The sequence below is a fragment of the Amphiura filiformis genome, chromosome 4 (assembly GCF_039555335.1).
Source record: "Amphiura filiformis chromosome 4, Afil_fr2py, whole genome shotgun sequence".
Lineage (NCBI taxonomy): Eukaryota > Metazoa > Echinodermata > Ophiuroidea > Amphilepidida > Amphiuridae > Amphiura > Amphiura filiformis.
Window position 1 is genome coordinate 76,365,027 of NC_092631.1, and position 25,241 is coordinate 76,390,267.

Below are 25,241 nucleotides of genomic sequence, written 5' to 3' on the forward strand. Positions count from 1 at the left end.
AATAAGGGGTGGTGGAATAATTATGTGTACCCCCAGGGTGGTGAATTATAGGGGGGGGGGGGGCACAGATTTTTTGGCAGGCCAAAGGGGGGGGGCAAGCATTTTTGGCAGGTCGAAAGGGGGGTCAATCAATGTTTGGCAGGTTGAAAGGGGGGCAAGCAATATTTGGCACAGATATTTTGGGCACCGTTTCAATATTACGCCCTAAAAGGTGTCTAAAAACGTTATGAACATGTTTAAATATGCAAAATGTGTTGGGGGGGGCAAAGATTTTTGGCACATCAAAAGGGGGGGGCAAAGGTTGTTTGGCACATCAAAAGGGGGGCAATGATTTTTTGGCACGGCCAAAGGGGGGGCAAGCGATTTTTGGCAGACCATTTTGAGAATTCACCATCCTGGGGGTACACATAATTATTGCACCACACCTAATATCTAGTATATTAAAGCTGAATTTATGCTTATTTATTTGTTTATACTTTCGTTTTCAAAGCCGATCAGTATAAGTCGCCAAGACGCCAAGGCAAAAATGATGTCGCTTTTGCAAGTTGAAGTTAGAATATTTTAATTGTCATCTGCAATCGCTGTGTGATATTTAAAAAATGCAAAAGCGACAGCCGCGAGCGATGCATCACAAAATTCGGCGATGCCCATCGCTTTCCAAAAAAGCAAGTTTTTCAAGGGCTGAAACCCCCGCTGAAATTATCGGATTGGATATAGTATCAGCCCCATTTTATTTTATTGGTAAAACTATTGCCTTTGGATCTGATATCGGTTTAAAAAAAATTTAAATTAAAAACATGTTTGTTTAGATTTTTTTTTAAGTTTTCGGCGACTTTAGAGAACTACTGGACCTATTCTGAATTGCTAGGATTATATTTACATGTAATTTGAAGAAAAAAAAACAAATGAAAAATGACAGATTATCCTTAGTTAGGGGCTGTGCAATAATTGTGAGCCCTGGGTATGGGGTAGGGTAAAATAGCCCTGGGGCAAGAAATTTTTGGAGAGCCGAAAGGGGGAGGGGGCAAGCAATTTTTGGCGAGGCGAAAGGGGGGCAAGCAATTTTTGGCACACATTCATGGGGCGATTTAAATAAAACACGCTAAAAAGGCTTAGGACAAACGGTACAGAAACACTTAAAATTATGCACATTTTCCTGATCGCTGCGCTCGCAACATGAATCAATACCGTAAAAGGTTCATAAATTGGCTAATCCCAAAAATTTGCCATATAATATGCAAAGGGGGGAGGGAAGAATTTTTGGCAGGCTGAGAAGGGGGTGGCACACGTGATGTAATGACACAATCAGCCTAAGTCATATATACCCAGGGAATCGCTAACCTCTGTGGCTACAGGTCAGTGATCTTCTGCGAGTTTCAAATCCTGGGGGTCCGGAGTGACTTCTTTGTTCATCTTCTCTCCTTTTTCGTTTCTTCTTTCACTTCCGATACTAGCAAATATAGGCCTTATTAAAGGGGGTACTACACCTATTGCATTTTTGGCATTTTGTGAAGAAATTAGAAAAAAATTGGACAAAGTGGTATGCAAAATGAAGGGGCAAATCTTCTTGTTCTATTGGTGGCATCGGTATCAATGTAGCTTAGAAGCCAAAAAGTGGACATGACTGAGCATACCACTTTTTGGCTTCTACCTTGTAAGCTACATTGATACCGATGCCACCAATAGAACTTAGAATTTTCCCTTCATTTTAGAACCAGAACCGGGGATGGTCCCCTTTCTCTTTTTCGAATAGCTCCTACCCTTGTTCCCAGAATGTTTTGAAAATTAGGGGGTTGGCTTATTTCTGAAGGTGGGCTTATATCCGGGTGGTTACGGATATTACAAATATGAATACATTACCGAAATTTAAAATCAATTAATGAGATAAAACTAAGGCTGTATAACTCGGGATATATCGTCGAATAGACGCAGTAACGTAAAGGCGACCTAGTCGCTGAATTTACACAGTGATGCATCAGGACTTCAATGACCATTAAAGCTGTGTAGATCACGCCACCACATCCACCCAGCGATGAATTCAATATTAAAATCAAATGTATGATAGGGCTCCACTGATTCAAGTGAAACTCTTCTTTACAGTTCCTTTTTGCACAATAATTCTCAAGTTTTTCTACATCAGCAATCAAATTTTTAACAGCATTAAAAGACAATCTAGACTCATCCCATTTACATTTATAAACATAATATTTCACAGTGAGAATGATTTGGTTAAATAGTCCTCCAAATCTGTATCAATAAGACCATATAATTTAATAAAAGATGTAAAGTCAGATATCACATCAACATATTCCTTAATTGTTTGCCACAATAAAAAAAACTTCACAATAGGCAAAAATGTGTGTAATGGTTTCCCTTTCTTTATGGCAAAACATATATAATCTATATCCTTCAAATTAATCTTAAAAAGCCAGGCGTTTGTTGGAAGGATGTTGTGGATAATTCTATATATACTGAAACCACCTCAATTTTGAATTAAGCATAGTTTTGAATGGCAAAATAAAAATTTTACAACACTAGCTCACTGTCAGAAAGATTGTACTTATTATTTGTGTAATCTTTTCAAAGAAGACTGACTTACTGGTTCTTTCTTGATATCAATTATCATCAATGAAACAAGAATAAATATCTTAAGATCTTAATTTGATAAGTGGTATTGGTGTTGTGCCATTTGATAGGGTTAATACCACTTGTATCAATATTATTGCGGATCATATCGCGCCAATGTTTAGGGATTGCATCAATAAGACCATATACCACTTAATAATATCAATGCTACTAAAGTTGTACCTACCAAGTAAATCAGGCTTCTTTATGTGTCATTAACATGAGAAATCATAATTGTGTGGAAACCTGCTTCCTCAAATTTTGCATAATAAACAGACTGATTGCCAATGAGAATAAATCTATGAATATTAAAAGGCAGCATATGAACATTTTGTGCCTGCATCTACATAAAGATTTATATCTCTAGATATTAAAAAAACCAACTAAGTTAGAAATAAATTTAATTAAGCAATTAAATGCAAAATGGTCTTTGGTAAAATAATTTAAAAAAAAGCAAATAAACACAAAATGGTCAACATTCTTGGGTATTTTACTAGTATAATGCTTGCTGCCTTCTATTGGACATAGAGCTACAAACGTATCCCATTACTGGTATTTGCGACTAATTAGAGAAGGGAAAAAATAAAATAAATATTGTTCCTTTATATTTTGATTCGTATCAAGTCCAAATATATAATTTATTCTTTTTAAAAAAAGAGATATGGTAAATCAACTGGCAACTCCTTTGAGTCAGGTAACCTTTGACCAGGGAGCATAATGACATGCACACAATGGTTTCCTGATGAGCACCAATAGCATTGTGAGCATGTGCACACTGGGCTGGGTGTATATTGATTGGTAAGTGCATGTTGTTTGGTTCCCCGGGGGGGGGTACTCAGTACAAATGACCATACGGGGACGTGCCGCAAATATGGGTAGCATTTTCAGCCTCTTGGTATATCAATGACCCCTTTTTCAAAGCATATTTTGGTATATGAATGGGTCCTTTTTTCAAAATTTTCTCAATTTTTTTCGGAACATAGCCCCATTTTTCCTTAATCTAGCGAAAATTTTCCAATTTTTCCTAAATTTTTGGGAAAATTTGTAAAACTAAGACAATTTGGGTTAAATTCGGCCGAAAAATTTTGACTTTTGGTATATCAATGGGTCCAAATTTCTTGAAAAATTGGTATATTTATGGGTCCACTTTCAAATTCTCAGCGGCACGTCCCTACCAAAACCAAACTTGAGTACCCCCGGGTTTGGTTCACAGTGAAAGATGGTTGCAGAGTCTGTATGATAAAAAACTTGGAAAGTGTTCTTTAAAATATCATTGCATATTAAATTTAGTTGGTTTGTGAGGTTTGTATTTTGGATATCGATGCATTTATTGTGTACATATATTATTGTAATTATTTAATGTACGGTACATGTATGTTTAAATGTTGGTGACCTAAAAGCAGTGAACTTGCTGATGGTGTATTAATTTTCTCAGTCACAATTAAAAGACATCAACATTATTGATTTCGGGGTCACAAACACATTTGAAGCACATGCTGTAATTTGGCCGGTGTAGTTAGTTGTATATTATCAGGTATACTAAATGGTCTTGAATTGGTTTTATCAGTGAGTCAAGTTCAATTCTTGTCAGCTTTTGTGCATATTATATTCTTATGCTCATGTGCTGGGCATATAAGTGCATATGCACGTATGTACACCACCATATAGTGAAAATACACTCATCACATCTGCTGAATATTAATACTACCACTTCACAAGTAATAGACATTAAAGTCATAATGTACGATCTTATAATATGAATTTGGTTATTTTTTTCAAACCTGATTTTTGGCATATTTGTAATGTTTACACATGTCACAACTTGCACCTAAATGGAATCAGCCAAATTTGTTGTGTTTGTAGGTAAACAGAGCAAAGTTCGACATAAAGTCATAATTCAAGAAATTATGACTTTATGTCTGCCCCTAGAACTGCATGTTAAACGGCCAAAATAACAAGCAGTGTTTCTTTCACGTTACCTTGTTATTTCAGCTCAAAATGGACAGAACCCATTCCCGATCATTATTACTAGTATTATTTCAGCATTTTGAGTATATAATGAAAAATTTAAAATTTGAAGGAAATCGTACATTAAGCCTTTAAACAGCACTTAATTCCGGCAAGGTTTTTCATCGGTATGCTGATTTGGCTCTGTTAAGATGGAACTTTTTTGAAAGGGAGTAAAATAAGTCCGTAACCAGCATTTATTTGGGGGGGGGCTGATTTTGAAAAGGTGGACCTTTTTGGACTAAAGGGCGGATTTTGAAAAAGTGGACTCTTTTTCCAAAATTTTGACCTTTTTGACCTTAAAGGCATAAAAACCCTTTTTTTTTGCTTGCTACATGTACACTCACAAATGGGAATTTTGAGGTCGAAAAAAGGTGACTTTTAGGGCATTTTGGGATTGGGGGCTGGTTACGGGCCTGTGTGGGGTTCTGATTGGCTAATTTTAAATCACGTCATCATCACATCAGACGTATCTCATTTTCCAATCAAGCTGCAATCATAGCAACAATCAGGAAGAGGAGTCGGACATCACTGAAGGACCTTGCCGAATACTAATACTATAGGTGAATGAACATTTACGTGGCATGTAAATGCACAATGTCACACATTAACATACTTTCATATGTGCACTCCTATATCAAAGCAGCCAATCAGAAAAGCGGTTAGAAAAGTATGCAGAGTGCATTGATTGTGTATAATTGCACTACGTGTACTATGCGGCAGTACGCGCAGTGCTTTCATACTTGTATATGTTCGTGTCACGTTGGATCGAGTCATTTTTCGGGCGGGTTGATGCATTTATATTTGGTTTCTATTTTCCAACATTTTTAGTGATAATTTTGTTATAAAAAGAGCATGTTTTTTCCTCTCATGTATGAAATAGTTTAATAAACATGTACGTATTATTTGTTGCCCGAGAATTTAGACAAAATAATGTACTTGCGCTGGTGTTGATGTGTCATGCACGCCCCTTTGAGGCTCATGCATTAGACGCATCTTATTTCTCTCCCAACAAGTAACACACGTTTATTAACCTACATGTATTAGTACATGTTCATGTTTGTTCTGATCAGATAGCGGCTATTGCTGCCATGTCTATTATATGCACCCACACACAATTTTGTATAAACAGCATGGGTAACAAATTGTCCGACGAAATGCCATGTGCATTATTTATACAATCCTACACAATCATGGATAGTATCCAGGATACTATACAATCAAGCACTTGATCCGATCTAGAAATATACAAGTCATTGCAATTGTTAACATTGATTTGAGACACTGTTCACTCTTTTGGGCCCTATTGACTGAATATACTGTTATGACACTGAGTCATGGTTACGTTACATTGTATTAGGATGTCACCTGTTTTGTTGAAAATTTTGATGCGATTTTTCCCATATTTAGTCCGTTAATATAATTTAATAATTTTTGTATTTTTATTTTACATCCTAGCCTCTACAGTTTGTTGCTAGCCTTGTGAGTTTGTGACCCTTTCCCCATTTTTTGTTTTTTGACCCCCACACATGTGTGGGCTTGTTATCCAAATGGTCTGTTGCCTGTTTGCCTGGCGGATCCACCAATCCACTCAGCAGCTTTAAATGCAATAACTGATCAACTTCAAACTTGATACATAATATATGGTGGCCTGATGTGCTGTAGAGTTTTTATGTGATGACTTCAATTGCATATTATTTGTATAAAATTTACAAACCTTCATTATACACACCTTTGTGTGGGGGCTACCTTAATTACAAATCATGTAATTCTAGATCTAGTGCAATAATTATGAGATGGGGGTGAGGGTAAATTGGGGGGGGGGCCGCAGGGTTCGAATTCGTTAAAAAATTTTGCGTAGCAGTTTTTGGCCAATTCATCATAATCAGGATACTTCTATATATAAAGCACTATGAAAAGTGCTATACAAATGCAAAATTGGGTAGCAGTTACTTCAAAATGTGGAGCAAACTGCTATGCGATACAGCCAATTCGAACGGGGGTATTTTGGCCAGATGAAAGTAGGGGATTTTTGGCACATTCATGGGATGCCTTAATTAAATAAAAGACTCTAAAAAGGTTTTGGCAAACAGTTCAGGAATGCTTAAATATGCAAATTTTCCTGCTCAGGGGTGGCTCAAAATTATTGCACAGCTCCGATTGTTTTCACCTGCACATACAATGTAGTTCCACTCAATCTACTAGGTAGACTACTCCGTAGTCCACTTGCCCATTGTCATGATTGTGCATACTCTGGATATTGCATTTAAGCTTAAGGGGGTACTACACACATGGCCAATTTTGTGCCTATTTTTGCTCTTTTTTCCAAAAATTATAGCGCATTGGTGACAAGTAAGATATGTATATTATAGGGGCAAGGACAACAACTACTGCACTGGAAATTTTATTTCAACACAGACAACAGTTGTGGAGTTACAGTCAAAAATGAGGGAAAACCAATATTTGATCAATAAATCAATAACTACTTGCCCAGAGTTGCTGAATTTGCAGTGCAGTAGTTGTAGTCCTTGCCCCTATAATATACATATCTTACTTGTCACTAATGTGCTATAATTTTTGAGAAAAATGCAAAAATAGGCACAAAATTGGCCAGGGGTGTTGTACCCCCTTAAAACTCCGATTTAATTAATTTGTGCACAATTGATAGATTTTCACAACTGATCATCTTTTCAGTCACCGTACTCCCTCTGTATGTTAGCTTCCCAAGTGGACTACTGACTTTGGATTGCGGTTAACATTTTTAACATGGGACTCTATGGAGAGTTAGGCCAATTTCTGGCCTAACTAAAATTGGTCATGATGTAATGCATCTTTAAATGAATCAGGCTTGTGATTGGTCGCCCAGATCTCGTTATTGTTTAAATCCTCCCGACACGTACCATTACCATTAACTATACATGGTACACATCTATCTTTGGAATGCGGCGCTTTTGTGCTGGCGCGAAAGTTGGTGGATGAATGTACGCATCTAGCGCGTATTGTACCATTATGCTTCGTCTTGTGGTTAGATTTGATTGATAAACAAATATGATTGACAGTGTGTTTTAGAGAACGAAGTCCTTGGGTAAAGTTCTGCTTAAAAATGAAAGTCCATAGTCGATTTTTAACTCGTAATAAACTGGCAGATTCTAAAATTAGAATTGTTCAGTATTGAAGTGCCATTATAGTTATGCCATTATGATATGTTGCATTCAATAATATAAGCCTACATATACTTTACTTTTACTGTCACAAATATAATTATACATAAACTTTTTCATAACCATTTTATACTAGTATTTTGATGTAATAAATATCAGTATAATTTCGAGTTCAACTGAATGCGTTCATCATGATTACCCCTAACACCAGTAAAAACCACAAAATACCACGATGAAAAATTCATAACATGCATGCATCCCAGGGTCTGCGATGACGCAATCACCCGAAGTGTGATATGCTCACGGAATTGCTGGCCGGGCAGCAATAACCCGAGCAGCTACCGGTCCGCGTTCGCCCGTCAGCTTGGCATGCGAGGGGTCAAAGGTTCGAAGCCCACGGGGTGCCACGAGTCAAAAATCTCTTCGCCGGATCATAAAAAAAATCGGATCTTCTCTGACTTCCGATACCAAGAAGCATGGGTCAGTGTTAGGGTTAAAATACATGTATTTTTCCAGATTAGAGTGTCCTTTACCCCTAACACCAGTAAAAACCACAAAATACCACGATGAAAAATTCATAACATGCATGCATCCCAGGGTCTGCGATGCGCGCAATCACCGAAGTGTGATATGCTCACGGAATTGCTGGCCGGGCAGCAATAACCCGAGCAGCTACCGGTCCGCGCTCGCTCGCTTGGCATGCGAGGGGTCAAAGGTTCAATCCGGGGGTGCCAAGTCAAAATTCTTCTTCTTCTTGAAAAATCGGATCTTCTCTGACTTCCGATACCAAAAAGCATGGGTCAGTGTTAGGGTTAATAACGTATTCTTATTTATCAAAAATTGATTATGGCATAGTCTAGTAACCCCAAAATATTGCCCCTACGTGTAAACTTGGGTACAACTATCATAAATTTGCTTAATTTCTCATGTGTAGACTATAAGGGTGCCCACTGGCACCCTTGAGCATTTCTAGCTGTGTGGTCTTTGCAGGGTGGTTAGGTTGGTTGACCCCCAATCAGTTTGCTAACTCAACACCCCTCCCTTGAAAATTTGAGCCCCCTCCAAAACCAACTCCACAAAAGAACATTTCAATCCCATATACCCACCCCATGGGAAATTGGCCTGGTATAAACACCAAATTTGACCTTCAGTTTATTTTGGGCAAAAATAGTGCAATATTGAAAATTTGCCTGCTAAACACAACACAGGACCAAAATGATGCCCATCAGGAATTTGTTTGTCTTTTCCACTTCAGACAACTGACCCTGATAAGCCACTGTCCACTGAACATGTAGAATACTTGCCCCCCCCAAGGATGTTTACAAGAGGTGACTATCACTTTTAGCAGACACTTACAAGAAGGATGAATAAATAATATCTAAAAAATATCTAAAAACAAACAAACTTTGTTTGGTTGTACCATATACATGTATTACAAAATGCAGTTCATTTTCTACTTTTTTTGGGGAACCTTGTCAAATGAGACATGATAATAACATTGTGTGTGGGTGCGTGTGCAATCGCCTTCAATTGAGGACACACACACATACGCACTCCACATTTCAACCATGGACCACTCAGCAATGGGGGACCGTCCTTGGTTTGTGGAGGTCTGCAAACGACCGCAAATGCATGTATAACATATTTGCGAAATACGTCCTCTATCGTTATATTATATAACATCTGCAGTTACTAGGTTAAATTCCATAACCACAAAAACACACAAACAAAATGACAGAAAATGTCTTCGGTATGTCGATTGAGTACGGATTCGGACATCCACGTTTGCATAATCCTAAATAGTGTCCATGTTTGGAGACGATTGCACATAGGGTTGAATGTGTGATTGTGTGGGGTGTAAAGGAAAAACCCTTATTACTGATATGTGATCAAGTTGCAGATCTCTGCACATGTCAGTGATGTAAATCTTCTGGAAATAGCTGGACTCCTGGAAATATGATCCCGCTCCACCCCCCCCCAAAAAAAAATCTGGAAATGTAAAAATGTTTTCCAGAATTGGATGATGATGTTTCATCATACATAAGCATGATAAGAGCCAAAAATCTTTCTTCAGCTATTTTGGGGTTACTCCATCAATGAATCTTCAATTATAATAAGCAAAGAAAAAAAATGTTTTAAAGACACACAAATACAGGCCTACTCAAACGAACAAACAAACAAGTAAGCAAATAATCAAATTAGAATGTTAAATAACAGCCAAGTCAATTATATTATATCATTTATTATTTTATATACAGTTTACTTACTTTATTGCTTAGTTTACTTAATTTATGTAATATTTACTTGTTAATTATTTTTTTTGTATTTCTTTTACTTGTTTATATTTATTGATCAATTCAGTTCATTTTTTCAAAATGCATTTACTAATATTTATTTGTTTCTGTTATATTAACCTATTATAATTTATTTGAAAATAATAAAATTTGAAAACAAAAACCCCTAATAAACAGAAGAAAAGGCCTATAAAGAAACAATAATGCAAATTTCAGCATTCAATGTTGCAACAGATAGGCACAATTTTTCTGACAAATAGCGTGTTTCTATTGGGCATCCGGATTTTTCCAGTGAAATTGTTCACCGGGTAATAGCGGAGAATGACTGCTAACAGGCAATTTCTTCCGGAAAATACTGGCCCGATCATCACATTTGCTTGCGAAAGATCATATTCGCTGGTCATTGCAAATCATTGTCGGTTGATCTTGGCAAGACTCACTGCAATCGTAAAGTTCAACTTTTAATGTAAATTTTAACATTTTACACATTAAATAATACTACCCTCAAATGAATTTGGAAGATAAATCCGTCCACGCTACACAGATGAGATTAGCCAAGGGAGATATATTTAATTTTGATGCTCAGTTCGGAGATGTGACTAGTACAAAATATGTTGTATAAGGGACCGTTCACAAACACTTGTTGTCAAAAATTTTCAGGCCCCTTTTTGCATCAGGCCCCCCCTAACAAGTGTTTGTGAATGGTCCCTAAACATGGCTAGCATTTTCAACCTTTTGGTAGTAACAGGTATAGGCCTATCAATGAACCTTTTTTCTAGGCAAATTTTGGTATGGATTGGTCATTTAACTAATTTTTTCAAAATTCTCTACATTTTTTTTGGAAAATAGCCCATGAATTTTGCCTCATCGTAGCCAACATTTTTATTACATTTCCCCCAAAGTAGAAAATATGTAAAAATTAAGACAATTTGTGCAGAAAATTATGAATTTTGGTATATCGATGGGTCCAAATTCTTTAAAAATCGGTATATTGATGGGTCCCCTTTGAAATTCTCAGCAGCACACCCCTACCCAAACCAAACTTGAGTATACACCCCGGGTGTGTGTGTAGGGTGTGACTTTCGATTGGGTCACGCCTTTGTCATGATTTCTCTGGAATTTCTAGTGATTTCAGGATTTTTTCTTTAAAAAAATATAGGAAAGTGATGATTTTTTTTATTAGCTTTTCTGCAATTTTATGTGAGCTCACCCCTATTATACTCTGGTATATTTATATTAAAATCACAGGTGCCCACAATTTTGTTCAAAAATCTATATAAATTTCAACACAATTTCAATGTTGCGCATAAAAAGAAACTTGTTCCATCAGTGGGTTTTTAGACAAACAGATAAAAACTGAAAATAGTCTCCTATGTTGAAAACTATCAATTTGAATTTTTTTTTTTTTAAATGTTTCAGAAACATCTTGACGTACTGCTAAATTTGGGTCCGGGTGGAGAAATTCTGAAAAGACATTTGAACCCTTTTAAAGGCTGCAATGATAAGACGTTATGTTTAAATATCAGGAACTTTTTTCCATTTTCTGTGCTTGCACACAATTGACCGAGTCACAACAGAGCAGCTATATAAAATGCTGCATGCTGCATGTATGTATTGTGCACACACTGGGTGGCATGCAGCACTATAATTATTGTACATGCAGTGTGTTTGTGCAGCCTGTAGTGCAGCAGGATAAATGATTGAACTGTGACCTATGAATATTTGCATGAGTGACTGAGCATGCTCACATGTCTGGTTGTTGGAGCACAGCCATTTATTTTGCTGTCTAGGGTTCAATTTGGCTGCCATCTTTTCTGAGTTTATCTTTCCATGTGTGGTGTAGTTTGCATGAAAAGCTGGTAAGATTGGAAGTTTCGAGGGATGTTTTAGTCGCATATGTATGGCAATGGTATCGATCGCTATTATTTTAGAATATGGTATTTATATATACTACACATTTTGTTACATAATAAGAATGTGCAATAAATTATATGGCATGCATGCATATGATATACATACTCATGATACTATCACTTTGAAATTTGGACCAATTCATGATATGTGTCAGACCTATCACAAACGTAAAGTCGCAAGTTGGAATATAGTTTTGAGACAATGCTGGCTGCTGTAGATGAGTTGGTGTTCTTTGTTTGCTGCGCAGTTGCAAGTTGGTTGTAATTTTGAGACGTCCTGGCTACTGTGTTGGTGTACGTTGTTTCACACGCACCTGTTTAAGCCAAAAGTATGTCTGTATGTCCTGGGGGCATTCACGAAGGACATATACTGGCTTGTACAGGTGCGCGCTGCGCAGGACGTCTCAAAATTACTACCAACTTGCAACTTAACGCTCATTTCGTGGTAGCAGGTCACAATAAATGCATGCTGTACGTATACATGGCGTACAAGGATATAACACTGACCTCGGTCACAATCAACAAAGCGACGCACGTTGGTGACATACATGCACATATGTATGTCATAGTGCTGGATTTGAATTAGCAAGTTTGTTTGTTTTGCCTTAGCATACTGTGTAATGGGATATTTTCGCTGCATAATTTTTCACGGTTTTATCAATTATGGACAGTTTTAATAGTGTGGGTGTTTAATTTGCGTTTCCAAATATATTTACATTTAAGTACTGTGTAATGAATATTTTTGCGAGGGTTAAAAATTTGTGGCTGACTGTTCAAGCACGAAAATTAAACCCACGCAAAAATTTCCCACTGTACAGTATCATATGTTTAAAATTCTGTGGAAAAGAAATGAAATTCTATTTCATATGGAAATTGTTACAATATGTGATGCGATCAAGCAAAATCAGTCGGAACTCAGAAATATTAAATTTTCAGTTTCTTATAGGATAGTAAAAAGCATTAATCTGGATCTTGCAGAAAAGATAGATATGATCAATGAAAGAGTTTCCAAAACAAGAGGAAACAAAAGGAAATATTTCCTTTGTTTGCTATATCTATTATTTATAAGGGAGGGAGATCGGCCTATAAATCTCAAAATCAATATTTCCGAGTTCCGACTGATTTTGCTTGATCGCATCACATCTCGCTAAATTTAATTGACATGCATGGTTTCAGTGTACTGTTACATAGTAGCAAACATAATCATGGTGTCCAATGATTGTAAACACTGGAACATACAAATTTATGTTATAATCTGCAAAAATCAAGGCTGATGAAACAATGTTGTATAATGCTGAGAGATTTTGAATAAAACAATATACGTTGTCATTCTGATTGAAATATTAGTCAAAAATATTTTTTACATTTTTTATTGTAGGGAAATTTACTGAGGAGGACACCCTCAATATTTTTCAAACTGCTGTTTTATACACAATTGTAATGTACTTCATTTAACTAACATACTCTGCAAAAATCGAGACTTTAGGTGTATATAGTTTTGTTAAAATCGGATATTTCGAAAAAAAAAAACCCATCTGAACAAGACGTTTAATTATTACAACGGAGTGGCTCACATTGGTGATCGACATGGGCTATTAAATAGCAATTTCTTTGTACATTGCCTCATCCTGTAGCAGTTGGATAAATCAGACACGGAATTCTAGATCTACAATGTAGTGGCCAATAGGATGGATTAGGCCTTGTGGGCTACAAAATGCTTTGAATGGAATGGCAAAATGATTTGCAAAAGAGCAAATCATAAAGAAATCAAACTTTGAATCATCAGCCCACTGTTTCTGACACATTTTTTTCTTTTATGTGTGTTTCTCTACTTCAGGTTTTTGACCTTCCTTTGATGACACTGGAATGCTTCAACAACCCACATCGTCTGTCTGCATGGCCAGGCTACAAGCTAAATCGTTAGAATCTGGTCTGTAACAAATCCCCTTCACTCCTTACATCTCAACTCAAGATTGTCACATAATGGCCAAGTCAAATGCAGGGAAGATCAAAACCAGTGATGAGGAAATTGATGTTGGGGGCGCTTCTGAGCACACACCACCTATAATGTCACCGACAGAATGGGAGAAACTACTTAAAGAAGAGACGGCTAGATTCAACCTGCCATTGGCTTTGAGGAAGCAACGTAGGGCTACTGCTGGGTAAGTTCTATGGATAAGACTTGGAGTGAGAGAACTAGCTGGTCGCCACCCCAACCATAACCCGAATCTTCTATTCTAACCCTAAAACCTAATCCTAACCCTGATCCTTACCCAACTTCTAAGTTTTCTAACTAATCTCTCGGGTGTCACCCTCGCGTCAATTATTCAAAAGTCTCCTTGAGTGCAGCTCGGTGATGAGCTCACCATCCAAAAAGGTTTAGTATTTAGGTCAGGGCCAGTGTTGCCCAAAACTTTTCAGTCCCATGGTGCTGTGCATTAGCCTTCTAGGCTACATGTAATGTATGGTGAGCAACTCTCAAGTAGCCTAACTTTTAACAACTGGCAAAAAGCACCCAATACAAGATATTTGGGAAGTATTAACCCAAATTTAGAACATTGGGCGGAGAGTACTTGGATGATAAACTTTTGGTACTTATTGACCGGGCAGTAAATGGTCAAAAAACCCTTTGTTATTGCAATTTGGAACTTTAGAGACTCAAAAACCCTTTATAATTGATGAAATAAAACGGCATTGTCGCAGTCTGACATGTGTAAAGTAGCCTAATGTTAGGCAAGTTGCTGCTGCTGCACAACTTTCTGCGGCACAGCAAGTGATTTTCAAGCAGCCCAATTTAGAGTTATAATCTGCAGTCTTGGCATCACTGGTTAGAGCTCTTCCTGAAATGCCAATGCACAGGAAGTGCTAGGAATATCTGGTCCTTCCTGATTTGAGAATTATTTTGTTCATGGCATGGATAAATCCTAGTGATTGTCCAATCCATTGTTTACACCTGGACAGATGCAATTAATCCCTTTGTATTCTTTGTGGCGCAGGTCAGCTGCAAGTCATACGGGTTTGCTAGTCTGAAAATAGGGTTTGGTAATCTGAAAATAGGATTCGTTAGTCCTAAAATTAATTCAGTTTAGTCAGAAACTAGTCCACAAGGGTTAGGTTTAGTTTTGGACAAGCGAATCTTAATTTAGTTTTAATAGGACTAAACATTATTTTAGTTTCAGACTAGTGGGCCTTGTGACTAGCGACCCTTGTTTTTTTTTTTTTTTTTCAGACTAGCGACCTTGGGCGCATGCTAAGTGGGAAGATACTGGGTCCTATCATCGTCATGTGTCAGGAATTTCAGTAATTTCCCATAGTATCTATTAGGAATAGGATAGGCAGATGGATTCAAGCTTAGAATTCAAGTGAAGTTAGTATTCACTCTTCATGTTCTGAATCTGCATGGGGTGGCATCATTAGGATAGGATAGGATAGGAAGCTTTATTTCACCACGGAGGCCCAAATCAACAAAGTTGTTCTTCCTTGGGGCCGTGGACATAACATAACATACACAATATTAATAAACAAAGTACAAATAAAATTTACATCATCATAAAATTGATAGATTTAAACAACAGTTAAAAATATACACTTTTAGCATTATTTTTGAAAATATGTAAGGTCATGGATTTTTGAATAGTTTCATCTAAATTGTTCCAGATGATTGATTCCACCTCTATATGATAAACTACGTTTCTTATAATCTGTCCTCGGTTGAGGGATCTTAACATTAAATTTACTCTGGCGAAAGTTGTAATGATTCTTGCTTGAGCATACTTGAGCATATTAGTGTGTAATGGTAGTAGTAGAATTTTTAAGTGAAATATTAATAATTTGAATTTATGGATACAATTATATGAATATCTTACAGGATGAAGTATACCATGCTACATGATGATGGTATAGATGAGCAAGAAATATTCAGCAAACCAGTTTCTAAACCTAAAGGTAGGCTAAACTTGGAAGAGGTAGAAAAAATTGGTTTGAATTATACCCTTTTTACACTGGGCAAAAGTCCTTATCGATTTCAGTCAAGTCATAATTGATTTAATTTATATTATAAGTGTAAACGGGTAGTAGAGTCGTAATCAGTCATAAATAATTCAAAAAGTTGTAATTCCAATGATGACTGGATCATCATTCATTTGAAGTTAATTCTAATAATTTAACTTTAAATAAAACATTTTGCTAATATACTGCGCCAATAAAGTATCCTTACACTTAGAAAAATAATCATAATTTCCAAACTGAACAATATTGTGGTAAATTTGTTATTTTAAATAGATGCACTATCTAATCCTGCACATTATGACACCACATTGAATCCAATGTGACTTCAAGAAGCAAAGTTACAAGCATTTGATTAGACGAAAGTCCCGTTTTAAAAGTGACAAACTGGCCTACTGAAAACTCCACAGACTAGACATCTGGTTTGAGAATGGTGAATGGCTAATTTATGCATTTGGCTTTAATTTAAAACAAAAGGAACAAAAGAAAACTGAAACAAAAGAACTGACAAATAAAATGAAAGTTATGAAAAGAACAGAGAAATAAAAACTGCTTTAAATAACGCTTCATTGAAGAAACTGTGTTGTCTTGTTGTTGCGCTTGTTGGAATCTTTTTGCGCCTTGTATAGGCTAGTTTGTCACTTGTAATACTGGACCTTAGTCTGTTCAATTGCTTATAACTTTACTTCTTGAGGTCACATTGGATTCAATGTGGTATCATAATGTGCAGGATTAGATAGTGCATCTCTTAAAAAAACAAATTTACCCCAATATTGTTCAGTTTTTAAATTGTGATTATTTTTCCAACTGTAAGGATACTTTATTGGTGCAGTATATAAACAAATTTGTATTTATCTAGTGACTCATGGATGTTACTCTTCAGGCTATCACTAGGCAAACAAATTTAGCTTCCTACTTACACAAGTTTAGAATACCCAATACACTAGTTTTGATTTTGCTAATCCTGGGATGTACGTAATTCAAAACACAAATTGATAATGACAACTTGTGTAAACTGCAGTCATATAAAGTGGAAAATGATTTGTGAGAAATTCCTTGCCCAGTGCCTTTTTTGTTATCCATTATGTAAAGAAAAAAGGTTTCATAATTTGCAAATTGATGTATCATAATTTTAATTCAATGAATGAAGGTTAGGCAGACTAATAATGATTTAGACCTAAAAATAGTTTGTATCGATCTTAAACCTCAATTCGGGGTCGGTCGGTCGAAAAATACGATTTGTTTAAAATACGATGATTAACGATGATTTATAAGGTTTGTCAGGCTTGTTTTTTAATATATATCGGAGTTGTTTGGTAAGAATTAGGCAAATACTGGCAAAACATTTCTTCAATGCATGGTGTGGAAAGCTGCAGCTGATAATGTCTTGTGATACTATTATCAATCAGTTTTGCATTTCTTTTTATGTAGAAGGGAAAGTTGGCACCAAACGTAAACTTGAAATAGGATCATCTGGGGCACCTGGCAAAGTGAAGCCAAAAGATAAACATAAAAGCAAGCACAAAGAAAGTGAATCTGTGGAAGATTATGTCCCTCCATTCAGTAAGAAACAGAAGATTGGTGGTCTGCGAGATCAAGTAAGTCTGTTATCTTTTATTCCCCTTTTTAATAGAATATTGTTACCTCATCAGTTTCTCTGTATGTATTGTTAACTGGAAGTATTTCTTAAAAAGTATTCCACTCTACTGCTGCTTTCTTGTTATACATGATCTCTGGCCACACGACAGCACACTTTTATGGCACTGAGCAAAGATATTGATAATTGAAATCGATAATTCACCATCCATCATAAGGTTGTATAGCTCAGATGGTAGAGCACTGGACTCACAATCCAGAAGCTTCTGGCTCAAATCATACTTCAGCTAAATTTTCTGTGCTTCCCTTCTTCATTTAATGATATCTATAGCAGATTCAACCCATCGTGGGATGTTTTTCCAACAAATCCAGGATGCCGGTCAATCATCTGTGCCTTGTCTATAGCGTGATATGCATGATCGCCCGGTAGCCTGAATTTGTTTGAAAACGTCCCACGATAGGTTGAATGAGCTATAGTCAGTTTCTCTGTTTATATTGTGTACTCTAATAAGACATTTTAAAGAGCATGTTTGTGAAATAAGTATAGAAGGGATACATGTTGAAACCTATTATGAGATAGGAAACCAATGAAGCTTCCGCAATAAAACAAAAATGGTCTTCATGGAGATTTAGGTCTTCTTTGAATTATATAGTATGCTCATTGTTATACTTGAAAACATGAGACTTGTTTCCCTCCCCCTTCTTTTTCTATGTTTCCTTGATTGTGAATGGAAAAGTAAAAAGAATTTACATTCATCATCATTCATGACATTCTTGTACCATTCTGATGCACCTTTTAAAAATACAGTTACGAAAAAATGTATGAAAAATACTAAACATGAGGTACTTATATTTTGTTATTTACCAGGATTCCAGAAATGACTTCTATTGTTGGTATTGTCACAAAGAAGGCTCTGTTATCTGCTGTGAACTTTGTCCACGAGTTTATCATACCAAATGTCTCAAATATGAATCTGAACCAGTGGGAGACTGGGTGTGTCCTGTATGCCAGGTTTGTTTGTTTATTTGTTTGCTTGTTAGTATTGTCACAAAGAAGGCTCTGGTTTGTGTTCAAGAGTCTATCACCATGAGATCACCAGCATTCTCAAATATGAATTGGAATTAGAGACTATCTTGTATGTTAGGTCTGTTTATTTGTTAAATGTGTAAACATATGGACAAGTGCATAATGTGTAAAAGGTGGTGCGTAATAACTGCATACATGTTGTATTTCTTCAGCCATGCTCTGGAATAATGACTCTGCAAAGTGCAGAATGGGCTATTCCATTTAAAATCCACACTGCCCTGTGGAAGATTTTGGAAATAGCTGCCACAGGGGGAGTATGAATTTCAAATGGAATGAATACATATGGCAGCTCCATTTGAATTTCATACACCATCTGAGAAAGATTCAACCTGAATCTTCCACTGAGGGAGGGTGGGTTACAAATGGAGCTGATATGTGTTCATTCCATTTGGAATTCGTACTCCCCCTGTGGAAAATATTTCCAAAATCTTCCACAGGGGCAGTGTGGATTTTAAATGGAATACCCCAATAGTACTCTTGGTAATAATCTGTCAGTCTCTCCTATAATAACTTAACAAGGGACCCAGAAAACCACAAAGATCATTTACAAAGTACCTGTGAGGATGAAAGAGATTCTTCTTGAATTTATGATCTGGCGAATACATGTAGGTCTTGTAAGCTAATATCACTTAAATTTTTGGGATTAAAATATCCTGTTTTGCCAAACGAACCATACCTAAATCCTTATCCTTTAGTTAGTTCTAACTGGCAATATAAAGGTCGAATTTTAATATTTGGCCAATTTTTGGAAATAAGGGCCAAAAATACTTGTTTTAGGGCTTTTTGGTATGCTGTGACAATCAAGCCCAAAGACTTGTAATAAAACTAATTTCAGGATGTGTATTCCAATTTTTGGAAAACACATTTTCTAATATATTATATATCAAAATTAACATAAATACTTAATTTATGAGCAAAATCATAACCTATACCCCAAATTTTGAATGACTAGACTTGTGCCAAGTGATTGAATTTTGTGACTGCAAAAAAAGAAATCATGCAAAATTGCATGTTCTTGGTCCATTTTCATTCAAATTGCAAAACTACATGTATTAAAATTTGACTTTATTGCCAAGTAGAACTAACCAAAGGATGATTAAGATTTAGCTATGTTTCATTTGACAAAACAGTAATTTGTGAGTTTTTCATTGTTTTTCAACAGAAAGTATTGGAGTCGGAATGCGTTGACACCCAGTCTAAAGCCATGTCTAAGCTGAGTGTGAGTCAACTCTCAAGGCTGTTGAAATTTGCTCTCAAGAGAATGAAACACCAAGGGGTAGGTGAAAAAGAGTTGTCAAATCGTAAAAACCCGGTCAGTATTGTTTTGCGATGTATACACGGCTGAAAACGCCATGGAAAAAGATAAGAATAATAAGCCTTATAAATGTGAACTGTACACCATATCAAAAGGATGCACTTGTCGGCTGCTACATATCATCTGATCCTGCCTGAGAATTGGTATTCCTAAACCATGTGACTCGGGGATGATTTGAAGTGACCGCCTTTTGAAATGAATCTGGTATTTATTACCAGCTATTATGTAACAAGAGACACATCTAGCAGCCGACAAGTGCATCCTTTTGATGTTGATGTAGACAAATGTGAAAAGACACATGTGTTCAAGGCTCTGTAGGAAATGTACCACAAAATCTGTGTCCCATGTATATCATTCAGCTATCAATTTTCATGCTTTTGTTGGACAATATTAAACTAATATTACTATAATTTTTTAAGACCAAATGAGAAACAGGTTTTATTTTAACTATCCATACTTTCTTCTGTCTTTCAGACTGATTCTTTTCAGAAACCAGTGAGTTTGGGTCAATTTCCAGATTATGCATCATATGTTTTCAATCCGATGGATTTGGGCACACTAGAAGAGGTATGTAGAAGGCAGATATCTTCTTAAAACAATTAACAGATTATGTAGACTCAACATAATTACAGATAACCTTTCCAGATTTACCTGCACATTAAGTGTAGAAAGTTTGTCAGAGGACAGATGTTCAGGATTTGTGTGGAGTAGGAAGGACTAGAGAAATATGAGAGACTAGAACATAAAAAAGGATGTGAAAAAAGTCTTTGTTGTTAGAATACTTGGTGCTTTGTGGACAAAAATTAAAGTGTGTTACTGAGTGTAGCAGTAAAAAGGCTTCCTAAAAATAAAGCAGTAGTGGCGATTCACTTTATTTTTGCACACAAGGTGACTATTGAGCTTAAAAGTTCCAACAACTGAGAAATTTTACTTGATTCTAAAATAAATAAATACAAGTCTTCTTGCCTTATTGCACTTTTTTTTGACTCACCATGTATTTAAGCATAATTCAATACGTCAGCTTTGAAATTCATCCAAGAATGGAAGTGTATTTGAAACTTAAGTACTCAATTTGATGTGAACTATTGAAATATTCTTATTCTAGTATGGCTAATATTTGTAACATTTTTTGTCTATCTTTGCAACTAACTTCACCAATAACAGAATATTAAGAAGAATGTGTACGGATCTACCTACGCCTTTCTCGAAGAAACCAAATGGATTCTGCACAACTGTATTATCTTCAATGGATGTAAGTTACTATACCAAGAGTAATTGAGGCCATATTAATAAGCATTATTCACAAACACAGAAGCGCAGAACGTCTGTCATGTGTGTAACTTTGAAGTTGCAGATGCCAATGGTGGTTAAATCATGTGTTAAGGACTGATAGCAGTTTATTGTGTGGTACTGAAAAAAGATGCGCTAAGCCGAAATTGAAAACATTGTGGTATGTCTGAAGCAGTGCATCATATTTGGACTAGTGGCATGACGGACACCACTGTGAATAATTTTGTTGGTCAAACACTACAATGCAATCTCCATTGTGCCATATTGTTCAATAACATATGTGTAGGATACAAAAATTAAACCTAATCCTGAGATCCTCACAAGGCCATAATAATAAACATTGAAGGGAAAGATATGCCTTGCAGAATAATGATATACAAGATTTGATTGATATTCCCAATGCCAAATACAGCACTAATTTTTTGGAATAAAAAGAAAAACATTATTCTGTTTTGCCTAATGAAACAGAGACCAAAATAATCCTTTAGTTGGAACTAACTGGCAATAAAAGTAAAATTTTAATATTTGTAATATTTTTGGAAATAAGGCCAAAACCTGCATTTTTGTATGTTTTCTTACAATTGCAGTCACAAAATTATAGACTTGCATGGCACATGCCTAAGCATTTATAATTGCGAGTATAGGGGTAAGATTTGACTCGGTTAAATGAAAAGGATGTGTGAATTTACTGCCATCATTAAGATATATATGCCTTTGATAACAATCTGGGCATATTTGCATCACTTTAGTTATAGGTCAAGTGTGTACCTCACAGTTGATGCATTCAAGTTTATAAGCATTCTTTTATATAATAGCCTATCTATTATTGTTGGAGAAAAGGAGATCGATACTTCAATTGAGCACTCTTCTTGTAGTAGGCGTGATAGTAAACCAATTGACCAAATCATCCTCTTTGACCAAATGTAATCCGTGGATGACCGAGCATTCATCTAGCTACTGCACGCATCGTGATTTCAAGGAACCAATTCAAGCAAATCATGACATTAATAACTATAAACCATGGAGCTTAGCTTCACATGATTTTTCATCCTCAATAATACCCAAAGTTAAACCTTCAAACCCTCTTCATCACTCACACGGCCACGGGCATTCCTTTTTCGGATCTTCCGTTGGCTATTATGCAAATTCGTCTGCGACATTTCAAGTAGAACGTCTCATATCATTGTCTAATGATGTTGAGTCCAACCCCGGTCCAGTTAGACATCCTTGTACTGTTTGTACGGAACCTCTTAGAAAAAACCAACTTAATCTGAAGTTTAGTGTCTGGCTACAGAATCTCTGGCTACAGAATCATCCGCATCTGAACTTGAAACTAGTGATACAGCTGTGACTACAAACCTCTTAAACTGTTCTGTTTTTAATGCTCAAAGCATAGTTAACAAATCTCAGGAATTCAATGTACTCTTAGAACATCAGGATTTTGATATCATTTGTATTACCGAAACGTGGCTTGATGCAACTATACATGATTCGGAAATTATTGGTCACCCATACATAGTGTACCGTAAAGACCGCAATAGATCAGGGGGTGGAATTCTGATCGCCGCCAAATCTAATCTTTACCCCGTCTCCGTCATGACCTTAGTGTCGATGGGATCGATCTTATCTGGGTTCAATGTATAACTAAACAAGGCAATATCCTGATTGGGTGCTGCTACTGGTCCCAAATATCTGGTAGAGTTTTCATTGGTAAACTAGAGGAATCTCTCTCTAAAATTGTTGATATCAGTCATAAGTTTAAAAGCATCATACTTACTGGCGATTTCAATATGTGTGATAGACCGCATCAGGCATCACTTTTTAGAGATCTTTGTGAAGTCACTGATATTCTTGCCTTCCACCAAGTTGTGAACTTTGTCACTCGGCGATCTCATATTGATAAAAGTAAAGGGTCTATCATTGATCATGTGTACATTAATACCCCTGACACTCTTCAGTCACTTAATTCATTGCCTGCACTGGGCAAAAGTGACCATGATATTGTTACATATAAACTTCTTTTAAACAGCCAGCAACCTCCAAAAAGCCGTCCAATTCTATTGTATCATAAACTCGATATTGATATCTTTCTTCAAACTTTAATTAATACACCGTGGGATCTATGCTTCACTGATCCACCTGATGTTGATTATGCTTGGAATAATTTCAAAGATCTTTATCTTGCTGTTGTCAACGACGTAGTGCCCAGAGCTGCGCCGAAAAACCGTAGACGGCGCTCCGTGGATAACCAACGATATGATCAGGCTTGTCAGAAAGAAGCGTAGGTTGTACAAAGCTGCTATATCTAGTAATTCTACAACGAAATGGGCAAAATATAAGAACTTTAGAAATAAGGTTAAATATGAAGTGAAAAGATCTTGTTCTAGTTATGTCAAATCTCTTGCAGACGATGTTGGTCAAAACCCCAAAAGATTCTGGTCTTTTGTTAAGTCTAAGAAGGCTGCTCCACCTGTGTCTTCTTTTACTTACAATAATAACACCATTACCAATCCTGCTGAGATTAGCAAATTTTTGCCTCCCATTTTCAAGACAACTTCACTGTTGATCAGTCTGCTTATGACCCAAATGATGTAATTCACAAGTGTGCTGACCATCCTGGTATGTTATTACTTTCGACCTTGAATACGGACGGTGCTGAGGTTCTTGAAATTCTTTCCAAACTTGATATTTGAAGTCTCCAGGCCCTGACGGCATCAGTTCTAGACTGCTGAAATTATCTGCTCCTGTAATTGGTAACATTCTTGCTAGAATATTCAATCTTTCTGTGGCCTCGGAAACTTTTCCCGAGGACTGGAAAAAGGCGAATGTTGTGCCTATTTACAAAAAGGGTTCCAAGGACGATTTTAAAACTACCGCCCATATCTCTGTGCTCTACAGTTGGAAAAGTTATGGAGAGGATTGTAGCCAATAGACTACAGTCGCACCTGATTCGGCATGGTCTAGTCGCAGAGGGTCAACACGGTTTCTGTCCAGGAAGATCCTGTGCTACTCAGCTTGTCACCATGTACCATGACTGGGCGTCCATTCTGGACTAACGCTGTCCTCCTAGAATTGATGCTGTGTTCCTTGATTGGTCCAAAGCCTTTGACAAGGTCAGCCATAGTCTTCTTCTGTCTAAGCTTCATGGATATGGTATATGTGGTCAAATGCTTAAATGGTTCACCTCGTACCTCTATAATAGAACCCAAAGGGTGCAATACCTTGGTGAATTCTCCGACTGGATTTGTGTTAGGTCTGGGGTCCCACAGGGCTCCATTCTTGGCCCCCTACTTTTTAATGTCCATGTTCTTGATCTTCCCTGTTTTGTTTCATCGTCTCTTCCACAGTATGCCGACGACACGGTCCTTTATAGACCTATCACATCTCCCCAGGATGAAGATATTCTTCAGAATGACTTAGATGCCATCAGGACGTGGAGTACCATCAATAGGCTTCCCCTTAATGCTGCTAAATGTGTGGTAATGCACATTACCAGATCCCATCGTCCTCTTTCCGTTAGATATCAGATGGGTGATATCCCTCTTGAAACCGTTTCTACTCATAAGCACCTCGGCGTTGTCTTGTCTTCTAACCTTGAGTGGGGTCCCCATGTTGATACTATCACTAGTAAGGCCCAACGTTTGCTTGGCTTCATCCAAAGAACGGTTGGATCCAATGACCCGGATACCATGAAGAAGCTTTTCTTTGCTCTGGTGAGACCTATCCTGGAGTACTGTGCTCCAGTTTGGGCTCCTAACAGGGAGGGTCACAAAAATAAGCTGGAAGGGGTCCAGAGAAGGTTCACCAGATACTGTTTTCCTGGTCCCTGGCAGTCTAGGCCTTCCTACAGTACTAGACTCCAGACCCTTGAGATTCCCACCACTCTTTCTCGCTTTGATTATCTTCGCATTATGTTTGCTGTTGGATGTCTGTGGAATAAATACAATA

The 25,241-nt window shown here is 36.8% G+C and overlaps 1 protein-coding gene across 1 annotated transcript in view; it reads left to right on the forward strand.

Annotated features, from left to right (window-relative positions):
* Positions 1 to 11,810: 11,810 nt before the first annotated feature.
* The window catches only part of LOC140150380 (uncharacterized), a 34,132-nt gene continuing 20,701 nt past the window's right edge, over positions 11,811 to 25,241 (forward strand). Inside the window, 8 exon segments of the mRNA XM_072172390.1 lie at positions 11,811 to 11,946; positions 13,838 to 14,162; positions 15,869 to 15,945; positions 17,437 to 17,603; positions 18,470 to 18,613; positions 19,851 to 19,964; positions 20,478 to 20,570; positions 21,168 to 21,255. Of these exon segments, the coding sequence (XP_072028491.1) occupies positions 13,984 to 14,162; positions 15,869 to 15,945; positions 17,437 to 17,603; positions 18,470 to 18,613; positions 19,851 to 19,964; positions 20,478 to 20,570; positions 21,168 to 21,255 (862 nt within the window). The 5' untranslated portion in view covers positions 11,811 to 11,946; positions 13,838 to 13,983.